The sequence below is a fragment of the Aspergillus melleus genome (genome assembly GCF_016097325.1).
Source record: "Aspergillus melleus strain CBS 546.65 chromosome Unknown contig5, whole genome shotgun sequence".
Lineage (NCBI taxonomy): Eukaryota > Fungi > Ascomycota > Eurotiomycetes > Eurotiales > Aspergillaceae > Aspergillus > Aspergillus melleus.
In genome coordinates, this window is record NW_025763374.1 from 3,158,870 (window position 1) to 3,173,136 (window position 14,267).

The 14,267-nt window shown below is 50.6% G+C and overlaps 6 protein-coding genes across 6 annotated transcripts; 3 read left to right on the top strand and 3 right to left on the bottom strand.

The window, feature by feature from the left end:
- Positions 1-61: 61 nt before the first annotated feature.
- Positions 62-1,181, top strand: LDX57_009423 (uncharacterized protein; the record flags this gene model as incomplete). Its single annotated transcript, XM_046091151.1, has 3 exons — positions 62-423; positions 480-900; positions 948-1,181. 3 exons carry the CDS (start codon positions 62-64, stop codon positions 1,179-1,181), a joined length of 1,017 nt encoding a protein of 338 aa, XP_045947128.1.
- Positions 1,182-1,493: 312 nt separating this feature from the next.
- LDX57_009424 (uncharacterized protein) lies at positions 1,494-2,521 on the bottom strand (the record flags this gene model as incomplete). The annotated part of the gene is made up of 2 exons (XM_046091152.1): positions 1,494-1,855; positions 1,933-2,521. The coding sequence occupies 2 exons, from the start codon at positions 2,519-2,521 to the stop codon at positions 1,494-1,496; spliced, it is 951 nt and encodes a 316-aa protein (XP_045947129.1).
- A 1,391-nt stretch (positions 2,522-3,912) lies between these two features.
- Positions 3,913-4,908, bottom strand: LDX57_009425 (uncharacterized protein; the record flags this gene model as incomplete). The annotated part of the gene is made up of 1 exon (XM_046091153.1): positions 3,913-4,908. One exon carries the CDS (start codon positions 4,906-4,908, stop codon positions 3,913-3,915), a length of 996 nt encoding a protein of 331 aa, XP_045947130.1.
- Positions 4,909-5,654: 746 nt separating this feature from the next.
- LDX57_009426 (uncharacterized protein) lies at positions 5,655-6,876 on the bottom strand (the record flags this gene model as incomplete). Its single annotated transcript, XM_046091154.1, has 3 exons — positions 5,655-6,456; positions 6,509-6,617; positions 6,675-6,876. 3 exons carry the CDS (start codon positions 6,874-6,876, stop codon positions 5,655-5,657), a joined length of 1,113 nt encoding a protein of 370 aa, XP_045947131.1.
- A 919-nt stretch (positions 6,877-7,795) lies between these two features.
- LDX57_009427 (uncharacterized protein) lies at positions 7,796-8,152 on the top strand (the record flags this gene model as incomplete). Its single annotated transcript, XM_046091155.1, has 1 exon — positions 7,796-8,152. One exon carries the CDS (start codon positions 7,796-7,798, stop codon positions 8,150-8,152), a length of 357 nt encoding a protein of 118 aa, XP_045947132.1.
- Positions 8,153-8,291: 139 nt separating this feature from the next.
- LDX57_009428 (CORVET complex membrane-binding subunit VPS8) lies at positions 8,292-13,174 on the top strand (the record flags this gene model as incomplete). Its single annotated transcript, XM_046091156.1, has 3 exons — positions 8,292-8,618; positions 8,676-9,114; positions 9,180-13,174. 3 exons carry the CDS (start codon positions 8,292-8,294, stop codon positions 13,172-13,174), a joined length of 4,761 nt encoding a protein of 1,586 aa, XP_045947133.1.
- Between the last annotated feature and the right edge of the window lie 1,093 nt (positions 13,175-14,267).

Below are 14,267 nucleotides of genomic sequence, written 5' to 3' on the forward strand. Positions count from 1 at the left end.
AGGGCTCGTCTCAGGGTTCGATGCAGTCAAGGAATATGTGAAATGCACCCTGCTTTGTCAAATGGTCGACAAGAAATTAGCCTACAGTATTATGAACTCTGCGCTTCAAGAACTGATTAATGAGGAGCTCCTTTTGCAGAAAGACGATGAAGCGTATGAAGCGACACTGCTTGGGCAAGCGGTCGTTGCTTCTGCCTTTGCTCCTGAGGATGGTCTTTTTGTTCACGAAGAACTGAAGCGAGCCTTGCAAGCTTTTGTGATGGACGGCGACATGCACATTTTTTACATGTTTACCCCTCTCCAAGTTGCGATCAACACCCAGATTGACTGGCCTACTTTTCGAGACCAGTTGGATATCCTTGATGACAGTGGGCTGCGAGCTTTACAATTTGTCGGCGTGCAGCCCGGGTTTGTAAATTCGATGTATGCCTGCCTTTGCTGAATTCGCATATCTTGAGAAGGAGCTGACATTGCCATAGGGTTCAGAGCGGTGCCTCTTTGAAGGAGAGTACTCCAGACCAGGTGAAAACCGCTAGAATATACCGTCGCGCATATACTGCATTCCAACTTCGCGATTTGAGCAATGAGGTACCACTATCAACAATCGCCGCCCGGTATCGAATCCCTCGTGGGGCGGTTCAAACGTTGGCCCAACAGTGCCATGGATTTGCAGCCGGCATGGTCAAGTTCTGTCAACGGATGGGATGGGGCATGCTCGCGGCAGTTCTCGATCACATGCGAGACAGATTGGAAGCTGGAGCTCGTGCCGATCTACTGGAGATGGCCCAGGTGACCTATGTGAAGGGTTGGACCGCACGGTTGCTTCGGGATAACGGATTCCGAAATCTGCGAGCCCTGGCAGAGGCAGATGCGAAGGACCTTGTCCCTGTTCTAATGATGGTATGTCGAAATGTGATGTCGAAGTATGCGAAGCTGACCCGTATTAGGCGAATCCGCGCAAAGCGCAAAAGAGTCAACTGCATCCTAGCGAAGCTGAACGCTATTCCAGAAAGCTGCTGGCTAAGGCAGAGATTATCATTGCATCTGCGAATAAAGTTTGGGGTAAGTGTAGTAATTGTTTCTATGATGATGGAACGATAAAGCTAATCTTTCGGGGAACTGTACAGATCGCGAGATGCAAATGGAGTTGGAAGAGTGACATATGTCATTACATTATATAAGTTTCTTTTCGAATATCTTCCGGGCAAGCAATCTCAAGTCATTCTTCTGTATTTGGCTGTTAGAATCTAACGGCGTTTGTTGATCTTCAAGGATATGCAGGATAAATAAACCGCTTCCGTCTTATTTGGAAGAAGATACGAGTTGAATGCTTGGGTTATTGATTTCTGGAAATCTAGTATTTTGATGAAATGATGAATTGACGATTCCACGTCAGGAAATACTACTCTAATGATCCACATCTTTTGATAATGCAGAAAGCATCCAAACAACATTCAAAAAGCGATCCAGTGATCCAGTCTAAGATGGAATAATTAAAACCCGTTAAACTTGTTCTGAGCCGCTATCACCTGGCCTTGATCGACAAAGTCCACCAGTATTACATTGGCCAATCGGCCATGTTTGGAGTTGCAGAGATTGGCCTGCGCTCCGATACTCCCATCCCCAGAGACAGCATTCGTCCTAGGGGCCCGCAGACGGTCGGGGATCAAGACTCCCAGGATATCAACGTCCAGAAAATGGTTGACGATGTACATGCGACCGTCTGCATTGGCATTTGGGGGCCGATCGATACTGCAGTTCGGAAACTTGCGGTCGGTCACGCCAAACGGGGTTTCGAAGTAATAGGCAAATTCATCGAGGATATAAGGGACAGTGGCAACGTCGGCACCATAGTCTATAACCAGAGTCAATATCACGAGCCCCGACTCGTTCTGGCATCCAGGCAAAGCTTTCAGAGGATACAGAACATACCTAAGAAAACCACCAACCGCTTCCCCTTACTGATCATCTCGCCTAGAGTCGGCCACGACCCGATCGGCAGCACCTCCGACGCGGGCTCCGGCACGAACGCATACTTCTTGATATCCGCCTTGGTAAACGTCTCGTCGAACTTGGACACCGGCACCCCGTCGCCGTTTGTCAGGAGCAGAGTCAGCACTTCATCCGGATGACCTTCCAGCCATGTCTTGACGGTGACGAGGAACGATTCCAGCGTCCCGGCGTCCTCAAGCAGGCAGGAGGTATGGCATAGGCGGATCGCGTCGTCGGTTTCGATCTTGTGTGTCTGGCCTTGGAGGTAGCGGATGCCGAAATCGAGTTGTGCGGTTACGTTGAGGTTCTGGTTGTGTTGGGGGAGTGGGCCGACGAAGGGGCTGTCGTGCGCTCCGAGGTACGTGGTGTTGGAGTATTTGCGGTCGCAGTAGGCGGGTTGGCCGTTGCAGGATGTTTCTGTTGCTGATGCGTCTGCGCCTGTGGCGGCGGCGGTGATGAATGGGATGATGATGGAGGAGATAATTATGAAGCTTGTTAGAAGAGAGGAAAGGAGTGTTGGGCGAGCCATGGTCGGTAACTTTTTCTGTTCTCTCTTTAAGATATAGAGGGTAAAGTTATAACCAGAAAGATGAACAGTATAAGTAATGTAGGTATGAGCGCTCACAATAGATGAACAGCTATATAGAATCATAAGAAGTCAAAAAATAACTCTGTACCGCCATGATCTGTAGATAAAGTAACCACCCAGGCAAGCCGTTTTCAACAAGCGCACCTTCCAGGATTTATACCTCCCATCGATCGAATTCCCAAGGAAAGAGACATTGGCTACCTGCCCTTAATACTTAGTAAATGATCAAATCATCCCGCAGTACGGAGTATTTCCGGACCTATGGATGTTCGTAAATAGTAGACAGATAATCAGCCAGTCAAGTCAGTCATTTTGGTGACCCTTGTGATCACGCATACCCCTGTTCTACCTAGTTACCAACCTGACTGACAATAACAGCCCGTTCCCCTCCTTGGAGAGTGTACTGTACCTAATGGATAGGTATTAGGGCGAGGGGAATTTAAGAAGATGACAGGCACCGAATCCTTCAGCTAAGCTTCCTTCATCCTTCCGCTGGAGCTGAACGGAACGAAATGATTATAGGTGATTACGGCGAGGCCGAGAGGTAGAGGATACTACCTTGTTGCATTAGTTGTGGTGGAAGGCTGTCCAATGAGCACCGGGTCTTCGGGTCTTGGTCATGTTGGGACGGCGCATGATGGACAGGAATCAGTTTTTTTTTTTTTTTTTTTTATATATATATCGTAAATGATTATGGGTGTGTTTATATTTTGTGATCAGCAGGTAGTTAACTTGGTAGTATGGAAAGTTGACATTTGTTGTGTTCACATTATCTACCTAGGTAAACAAGGGATAGATAGAGGGCGAGGAAGTATGGTCTAGGTATCATGTAACTACTAGGTGTCAGCACAAATACCACTCTTGATTATAGTAGATTAAGATCATCCTTCATGCATCAACCTGCAAATCAAATCCAGAACCAATAAGATCTTCCTCTAGAGGGTTGTTCCTGAGCCCGCGAGGGGAAACACAACAGCCAAGCCCGATCCTTGAAGAACCCCGCCTTGTCAGACTGTTTACACAATGATCCCTAGATTTGGCTCTTCATTCTCTGTTCTCAGTCTCGGCTCTTTGTTCTATGTGTTTTACCCTTGCATTTCACTGAGTCGTACATAGTTACATGGTTGTGGTTAGTCATGATGCTCAAATCTCAGCCCTGCTGATCTGCTATTCGTGATTGTTCTGTGCACATGATAGCCTCATTTCTGTACACATGCAAGGAACTTGTATCTGCATGACTGTCTAGCCATATCTCAGTTGCATGAGAGTATTAAATAAGAATAGAACTACATAGGTCCAGCCACAAAAGAGAGAAGAATAACCCTATGATTTCAATCACAAAGCAACTCCGGCATCGTACCACTCAACCAAAGAGGCACGTAATATTTTCTCACATCCTCATGAACAATGAACTTGGCATAAGCATCATCCAGCGATAACACATACCTGTCCCGCGCAATATACCGAACGAACGGTTTAAACATGGCCTGCTGCAACGACTCCATGAGAAGATCAAGTTCCATCCACTCCTCAACCTCCTTGAGAGCCCGCAGCTCCGCAAAGAGCGCCCGACACCGCCGCACATAAGCGACATGATCATCCGTGTGCGTGTACTTGTTCGCCACGATCCTCCCAATGATCGGCCGCGTCAAGTTATTCTGCAACCTTTTCCAAATCGCCGCGCGCTCTAGCATCGTAGGTAGACGTCCAAGACGCTGCCCAGGCCCAGCGGGTCTAGCGCTACAGCTAGGCGGAGAAGAGCTCATGGCTGCGATGGCCGGGAGGGTTGTCGCGAGGTATCTTCGTTTGCGTAGTACCTTCTTCCGGTGGGCTAGGTATTCCGTCGCCCGGTCTTCGGTCACGGTGGCGATGGGGATGGTGTTTCCGGGACTGGTTATTCTGGTTGTGCCTTCGTTGACGACGACCGCGCTTCTCGGCGCGCGAAGACTAGAGCGCCAGGTCGTGTGGATGAACCCGGTGGAGAATGGGGATAGCCTGGTTTGGAGAGCGAGATCGAGGGCTTTTGATAGTAACTGGCTGTCTAGATCGATGGGAGGGAGAGGAGGTTTTGGGTCTGGAGTGGGTTTTGCTTCGAGGGGCTTCAGAACGGGGGGACAACGAGGGTTTATGCCTGAAGTAGATTTTGTTGCTTCGAGGGGCTTCGGAATGGGTGGACGGGGCTCTTTGTCTGAATTGACTATTGCTCCTTTGAGGCGCTTTAGAGAGCGTAGACGTGATTCTTCTGCATTTCTTTCTGCCTTTTCTTTAACCGGGTTTATAATGTATTTATCAACCCAGTATGCCAGCTTCGACCAACACAGGCCCATGATTTGCAGCAACAGGTAAACGATGGACAGAAACACGAAAATCAAAAGCCATTGGATCAATAACCGGCCCAGACTATTTCTAAGCCAGGCTTCGATTCTCCACATCGTGAATTCCGAGAGTTGCAGAGAAAGCAAGTGCTCTGTGAATTGAAACTGTTGCCATATTTCAATGATGCAGTAAGAACCCACGAGAAATACAAGAAACATGAAGTCTTCATGCATTGGAGGGAACCAATTTTCGAGATCCATTGTTGTGAATGCTGAGGCTTGCAAAGAGTCCTTGCAAGCTCTATAGGTAGTCTATAGGTATTTATGCAGCAGAATCAGTACAGAAACGTTGACCTATCTTACCGGATGATGCATTCTATTTGGTGTCTTGTGATGTCAAACGGTGTTGCAATAGGTCTAATGCTCTCAGTCCGGGTGGTTCCATATTCTTGGGTATCTATATCGATGCATGCTGCATCCGAGTGGAGCCTTCCATGCATGCAATGCATCTCGATGCAACCAATGATTTACACTGTTCTTACTTGATGGGGTTGCACTTTACGTTTATCTTTGAATGTGTTCAGTAGCACTATGCCCTGTTTTCTATTTTTTTTTTTTTTTTTTTTTTTTGCCTTTCTTTGATTCTCGTCATCTAACATTATGACATATCTTGCTCGAAAGTCTTCATGAAAGTCTTCGTTTATTGGGTTCTATCTATGTCAATAGTCTTATATTTATGTCATATAGAATGAACTTGTCTATAACCTCGGCTTCCTTGGTAGCTCCCCAATATGCTTCCTCCATTGATCATCAATACTGACCCGTTCTTGTTGAGTTACCCCTTTCCAGGCCTCCCTCAACTTTCTCGTTCGTGCTTCCCAGCCTGATAGTTCGTCCTGAATGAAGCTAGCACTGGCAGCAGCACATTCAGCCACACTCTCCATAGGAACGAGATGACCACTGGGAACGATGGCTTCCTTCACGCGCCCCTGAGAAACACCACCATTACCACCAAGTCCAGTGCCAGTCGCCTGTATTTTCTCTTGTCGTGCAGCCGGTAAGGAGAATGGCGAACTTTCTCCAAAGACATATAGAACACTTGGATTCAGCTCGCCGAGATGACGAAATATATGCCCCGGTTCGGGACGATAGAAAGGAAATTCGTCGATTTCACTCGGATGAACCTCTCCCTGCGGAGTCCCGCGAGGAAGACCTGACCGTTCGTCTATGTAAGCTGGCCGCAAGAATGTGAACAGCTCTTGGGCTTTGGTTGTGGTCAGTGTCACGGCTTGCTGGCCGTTCTCGTTGGGTTGAGGATACAGCCTGGTCGGGGTATCGCGCAGTCCGTACTCAACCCATTTCTCCAAAACCCGCCGGTCCCACGCTTGGTAGAAAGGGTTGGATTGGAACTTCTGAACCGCTTCTTCTCGTGATGGCCACCAATCGCGTCGGTATGTAGTGGGAAGAGCAAGCTCTTTGCTGGGGTTTCCTTTTTGGATCACCGGGTCGACTAATATCAGAGCTTGGAATAGGGACGGATGCATCAGAGAAAGGTGAGCCCTAGTGTCTCAAGATTAGCCACTCTCATGCACACGTTATAGGAGAGACATACAGCTGCATTCCGCCCATACTATGCCCAATGCCGATGATGGGATGGGGCATGTCATCTTGAAATTTATTCACCAACGCGAAAAGGTCACGACTATGATCCAGCCAGCTTGCTAGTGTATGTGTTAACAAGAACAGCCTGTTTATTGTAAAAGAGGTCAATCACGTACGATCATCTCCTAAGATGGACTCGTTCAGGACACCGCTCTGGCCCTGATGAGCTACGTCGGCAATCCAAATCCCCCGAATCTGTCGATTGGCGGCGCGCAATTTCTCATATATCTCATTCCACAAAGGTTCATATAGCTCCTGCAGGCTGTCAGTCAACCAATCCCTCATGTTGTCGAGCAGATCATGCGCATATGCTACCATACCTTCGGGAAACCGTTTCCATGTGCTCCTATGATCGTCACATCCCCTTCTCGAGGATGAGGGTTATCTTTTGGAACGTATTGTTTAAGGGCGAGTCTTAACTGATGTTCGAATCCGGGCTCGACCGCGCCAGGGCGCTCTCGTATATTCTGGCATCGGACTTTATGTTCGATGACTCTGAAATGTGACATTTCCCGTCTCAGCAATACCCTCCCACAGGGCGACAGGGTGGACCTCAAGCAGGTCAACATGATGTGAGGGAAGCGGTGATATATTATGTTCTAGACACGCGATCTCTAGTGACTTATCTCTCAGACCGACTTGTCGACAATCGACCGATGATTAGAAATCACGAACCTCGGACATCTTGCCGAGGATGTAGAATACCCGAGATGATCCATCCCGTCATTGCCTCCATACTGAAACAAGTTTCCAGGTAAGGGTACGAGCTCACAGGGTTATGGGGTGAGCTGGATCTTTTAGATTTACGCCCTACGCCCTGCAGTCTTTGGTACATGGTGGCATGCCGAAACTAGCCGTTGCTCCTTCTCTAAAGGGTGTTGCCTCGGATTATCGGATGCAGGGATTGTGCACATGGAAATATACTTCCTCATTAGAGATTGATTACATCATTAAGAGAAGATAGTTAATGTATGCATGTGGTACAATCCTCTCTGGGCAGATGCATAACTATAAATCGTTAATGCCCATGACGGGAGATCTGTTTCAGTTAAAAACGGGCCAATGTGGAGGCAATAATGGATCAATCACAGACATTTGGCCGATAAAAACGTGAGTGGCTTGTGCAACCACGGGAACTGTCTTTGAAGAAGAATGCTTGGAATGCAACAAAGTGGCATGTAGAAAAGTCATCTGTCCTAGTGTCACCTTCTCTCCTCAATAGTGAGGCAGCAACATAATGGTTGTGGTGATATTGACCTGGCAGTGGCTGTATGATCTCTGCCGCCAGAGCTGCACGATAACGGCGGTGGAGACGGCAATGCCACGGCGAGCGGTGACCCGAGCACGGCCCAGGAACCAGGCAACCAGGCCTCAACTGATCTTCGTGCTTGCCAGTTTCCCCGACCTTTTCAGCCCGCCGAGCTCGTCGTCTCCAAGACTCCAACACAGCCTAGCATCCTCCACCTGCCGTCGAGCCGACCGTCGCGCCTCTCGCTTCATCACCCATCGGGCATCTTTGTCGTTGATTCCCCCACCATCCGACCCCGTCGTGCTCCGCTTTATTCGCCCATATCCAGATCAATCCGCCCACTGAAGCTCTGTACACATCCTGGTTGAGATTCAATCTCCATTCCGCCTAGACCGACTCGGTGCCGTCCTTGACCTTGATCCGTACTCCTTGACACTTTATTGCAAATCGGTGTGGGAGCGATGGTCCTGCCTATACTCTGCCGATGAGCTCCATGATTGAGGGCAGTGATGACCGGGCACGAGAGGACGAACTCGACTTGGGCGAAGAGGACCTCGCATACCCCCGCTCAACACCCAACGGCGCCCTGGATGACGCGAGGCCAGAAAATGGACTGGGAGATGACTCAATGGCACAAATTGAGGAGGATCTCCCAGCTGTAGACAGTCCCGACCTGACTCCCGCGAAAAACGCCCCTCCCGTTGACGTTGATGCGAACGACGCTCCGGTCTCTCCCCGTCCCGGGCAGCCTGGCGCCCCCGGGAGTGTCGACGAAACCGCCTCAACCCCTGATGATACCCCTTCTCTACATGTTCGTTGCCGGAATTGCCTTGGCTTTTCGGTCTGTAACGTTCGCTGACGGCCATAGGGTTCTATATTGTCCTCGCAAAGCAGCAGTGCTTTGGCCTTTCGAAGCTCCCCTCGGCCCAGCCCCAGCCCCAGTCCGTCGCACCGCCCTTTCGACCTTCGCTTTCAATCCCGGCTCTCCTCTTCGTCGCTGAGTGGCTTCCGCCCGTCATCACCGTTTCTGGCTCAGATTCACTCTCGAAAGTCGTCCCTCACTAGTCGACTGTCCCCGGCCACCGTCCATTCCGATTCCGAAGCTCAGGGCCCTTGGGATGTAGTAAGATGGACCAAATTAAGGAAGATAACTGGACATGCGTTTTCGGAAGTCGGAAAGCGAAATTTCGGCTATCCGACCTGCATGGCTGTGTCTACGAGTATCGTGATCGGGACCTCTAAAGGCATAATCTTGGTATTTGATTACCAACAAAACCTGCGAACTATAATCGGCTCGGGAACGAAGGGTAAGATTGGAATTCTATATTTGCTAGCACATGCAGTTGCTAATCATGGCTTTTCTTGACATTAGCTACTGAGTGCGGAGCGATCATATCGCTCGCACTTTCTGCCGACCATTCGACGATCGCTGGAGGTCACGATTCGGGCGATATCTTTACATGGGAAATCTCCAAGTCAGCGCGACCTTTTCTTCATATACCGCCCATTCCGATGAGCCAAGTTGACAGTCGCACTTCGGACGGACACTTGTCCGGATCGTCGGTGATCCATGTGGGATTCTTGGGGACCCGACGCACTGCTTTGGTGTCGGCTGACAAGCGAGGCATGGCCTTCTCTCACTTGGCGACCCGGGGCACCGGCGCTCTAGGACGGACGGTGAAGACCACCAGAATCCTGGGGCGATATCCGCACGTCGGGCATGGCAATCGCCCGCGCAAGCCGAGCTCGGTGCTTGCATTTTCGCCTCTTCCCCTGGGTAATGTGGAGCAGCCAACTGATTCTTTGGGCTTGGTCGCTATGCTTACGCCTTACCTCCTGGTCATCGTTTCCACAACCCCTGTAGCTCAAACGCAGCACAAAGCACCCCGTCCGAAGGAAGTCACGGCTCATGGTGCAATGACCGGTGCCTTGGCCTGGTTTCCTGCCATCCGACTTAAGGGCAAGGATTCGCAAGTGTCCAAAACAAAATTGGTATATTGTTGGTCGAATGTGTTGACGGTCCTGGACGTATCGGAATTTGAAACGGAAGAGGCGCCGGACAGAGATAGGCCCCCAAGTCTGGAGTTCAAGGCACGAAGTCGATGGAAAGCGGAGGAAGCAATCGTTGCGGTCCAATGGTTAAGTCGCTCGGTATTAGCAGTGCTTACCATCACGCAGCAGTTGCTTATCCTTGAAGACTATTCTATGCGCGTAACCGATGCGATCGACCTGCTTAGCCGACACATCTACCACGCTGACTTGTTTTCATCTCAGCTGCACTCACTGGTTGAGCAGTTAGACGAAGAGGACATTTCGATGCATGGCGTGGTGGCCGATGCCTTTTACATGTCTTTCCGCTCCTACAAGGGGCGTTTGTTTCTTTTGGGTCACAATGAAGCCTTGGTTGGAGGCCTCTCAAACTGGGCAGATCGATTGCTGGCGCTTATGGAGGCGGGCGATTTCATCGGAGCCATTCGACTGGCGACTTCCTACTATCAGGGCAGCGGAGAAAAACTCACTGTTGGCTTGCCGGATGAAGACTCCCTACGACAGCCAATTGTCCGAGAGAAGCTCCTAGAGATGGTGTCGGCATCTCTAAAATATGCTTTCGGTCAGAACATTGAGGCGAACAATGAGCGACTTAGCAGTCGGCAACTCGAAGAATTGGCCGAGGTTTCCATTTCCGCCTGTATTTACATGGCGGATGAAGACTTTCTTTGGGACGAGGTCTTCAACTGGTATGAGGAGCATGACTCGCAGGGAATCTTCCTTGATGCCCTTGAACCGTATATCATCGATGGGACCGTGCGATCCCTACCTCCCACGGCGGTCAAGGCACTCATCAATCATTTCACTACTAACCATACAGCCAGCCGCTTGGAGGAGATCATCTGCCTCCTTGACACCACCACAATGGACATCGATCAAGTCACAACGTTATGCAAGCACTATAACCTATACGATGCCTTTATATATGTCTGGAACCGCTGCCTGGGAGACTACGTGAGCCCGTTGCAGGAGCTTTTGGGACTCGCTCCGTCCCAAGAGACGTTGGTCAATGGCGACTCCGTGAATGGGATTAAACAGTACACTAATGCTACGAAGATGTTTCCATATCTCTCGTTTGTTCTTACTGGTCGCATCTATCCTACCGGAGATGATATGGACGAAGCCGAAGCCAACCGGGCCAAGACGTCCCTGTACGAGTATCTGTTCTTGGGGAATTCGTCTGGTGCAGAGTCAGGGTCGTACCTGGATCTCCAAGCTATGCTCAAGTTCGACACGCCTGGTTTCATGAGCATGCTCAACGAAGCGTTCGAGGACAGCTTCTTGAATGAACAAGAGCCTGAGGAGAACTCGTTCCAAGGAGTCTCAATCAACCGACAATATCTGATCAGCCTCTTGTTGCAAATCATGACCCCTGCAAGCTTCTCCCTCACCGAAACGATCTATCTCGACATGTTCATTGCTCGCAATCTCCCAAAATATCCCCAATATATCCTTCTTTCGGGAACCACACTCCACCAGGTCCTGGAGCGGCTGTGCCAGTACCCGACCCAGGAAATGGCGGAAGATTGCGAACTCAGTGCCGAGTATCTACTTTCTTTTTACCACCCACCGGACATCCAAAGCATGATTCCTCTCTTCAAGCAGGCACGATTTTTCCGCATCTTAAAGTCAACCTACCGTTCGGAGAAGCAGTTTCCTCAGTTGGTGCTGACCTACCTTGAAGACCCGAACGAACAGAAGGCAATATTTACTTGCCTACAAGACTGCCTTCGTTCTGGCTCTCGAGTTGGCAAGAAGCAGAGGCGCGACGTGATTGACGTGATAAAAAGCCACGCCAGTCAGTTGGTGGCAATCGATGTCGAAGCAGCTGCCCAAACAATGCAAGACTTTGCACCAGAGACTCACGAAACAATGATCAAAGCTCTGCAAAATGACACTTTCGGGCAATATCGATACCTGAATGTCATCGTGGAGCCTGTATCGCAACCCACCGCCGAGGGCCGACCGTCGAAATCGGTAGAGAACGGGATGATCGAGCGTTACGTGCAATTACTCTGCAAATATGACCCGTCTCACGTCGCAGACTTCGTGGACGAACTTCGGGTCGGCGATGTGTGTCTCGAGGAACTGATGCCTGCAATGGAAGAGAGTGGAGTAGTGGATGCGGCTGTCATTCTGCTGGCTAGGCAAGGTAAAATCCGGGCCGCCATGGACCGCCTTGTCGCTCATCTGGGGACCCTAGAATCGGGCCTCGTCGGGATTCTTCAAAGTATCCGAGAAAGCCCAGATTCGGATAGCACCGCAGAAGCCATCGATGACCTCGTGGAATCCTTGGACAAATACACACGAGTGGGATCATGGCTCTGTCAGGGCCAGACGAAGACCGCTAAAAAGCCCCGAGACGTCGAAAGAAATGGTGGCAGAAAGACCACCGTGGATCAACCACTCTCGTTTGATGAAAATCTGTGGTTGGATCTGATCGAAGCCATTGTCCGCACCACCAGCAGCGTCTTCGCGCTGATCCAAAAAGAACAGTCCGACCACAAACTGACCCATCTAGCGCCGATGACATCCCAAATGGGGAGCAATGCAGCTCAACTCATGACTTCCTTCCGTAGGCTCGTCCAGCAGGTCTTCACTGCGCTGCTTTCCAGCACAGTCAGGGTAGGAGGGTCGTCTACTCACGAGCGCAGCGACGTGGCTTTTCTTCGCATCTTGCGCGCATTCCTCACACGTGCCGCACAATGGTCTCCCTCTTTACTTGAGCTGCGTGCCGTCCTGGCGTCCATCTTTTCGGCCTATACATATGAGAAGTCATTGCTGTCGCTGGCCAACGGCATGCTGGACCGGGATCTCTTTGTCCATGTGGACGAGGTAGCGCGACTACGCCAAAGGGGATGGCGGCCACGGGGCCAAGTATGTGAAATTTGCCGGCAGCGGATTTGGGGGCCAGGGGTCGGATCGCACCACTGGCAAGCCTGGGAGCAAAAGCAGGCCGATGCCCAACAGCGTCGTATCGCTCGCCAGCTTCACGAAGGAGCTGACCCGGCCACTACCCGGGGCAAGGGTAAAGCCGCTGCCGTAGCGGAATTTGGTCAGACGTTACATCTTCACGAGGCGGAACATGCGGAACAACAAGGGTCGTTGGATAATAACGCGGATGAGATGCAGGGGGCTGACGGAGATGGCCGTGAGATGCCGATAGGGCCTGCGGTAGTATTCTCTTGTCGACACCTCTTCCACCGACCGTGTCTGGTGAAATTCGGTCCTTCGAAGCCGCAGAAGCAGGGCCATTTCGCGCCCCAGTCGGAGTGGGATCACTTAACTTGTCCGATTTGTCCTGTACATACTAAATGAGCGAGCGATTTTGAGATGTCCACGAGCGTCGAAATGCTAATAATACCTCTTCATATCTATTCTTATCCGTATTAGCTACTATTTGTTGCTTACAGAGTAGTACTTTGGGGGTGTCGCCTTGATTCTACTGAGTCGGTTCATTTCCGGTCCTCGAGATTCTCTGACTATTTTCTGACCGGTGGGGAGTCACAGGATGATGACCCATGGCCCTTTGGACCGGGATGTTCGCCCATCGTAGGACCAGCTCAATCGGCTAGACCTTGGTGGAAATGACTGTCGATCGTAGGGATAGAGATGAAGCTGAAGAAGAAGGAGGAGGAGGAGGGAGAGGATTTGCCCAAGAGGGCTTGGTGCGGTCACCTGCCGCCGGGCGTCCGAAGAGCCAAAAGTGCTCGATGACCGGCCGATCTTCCCTCTTTTTCTCTCCTCCACCAACCTTGTCGGCGCTTGGCTTTCTTCCTTCTGACTCGCATCACGGCTTCTTTTCCTTTTTCTGAATGGAGATGGCCTCCGGATCGTCCCCTCCAATTTCCCCACTGGAGTCGCTCGTTGTGCGCCCTTCCACGAGGTATCCTGCTCCTCGCCGGCTGAATGGCGGAATGGGTTTCCATCTGATTCATGTCGTGTCAGAACACTCGATAGTGTGAAAGAATGACTTCCATCCAGATCCAATCACCGGGACGCTTGAGGAAATGAATTGTCCGGTTCCACCAACCTTATTTCGCCATCCAACGAAGGGGCCAATTCCTCGGTCTTTTAGTCGCTGTCATCCGGTGTATAGGCCTTGCCGTGCCTTTCAGCCCCCCTGCTCTAGTTGCACTCTCGAAATAATTCCGAAACATTAATCCTGCAATCCAGAAACTAGCCCCGATCTAAGGATTGGCTTTTTCTCTTTGCCTGCCGCCATGATTGATACATGCTCCGTCCACATGGGCTCTGCAGCAGGTCCGTAGGCCAGGTCGGCTGGGCGCGTCATGGCGGAGCGCCACGCTTCAATAGCGGCATTGACCATGTTGACATTTCCTTGTCGTTGGTCCCTTGTCCATTGTGTATATATGAATCGTGGCCCGCTTTGGGCGAGATAAAACATCAA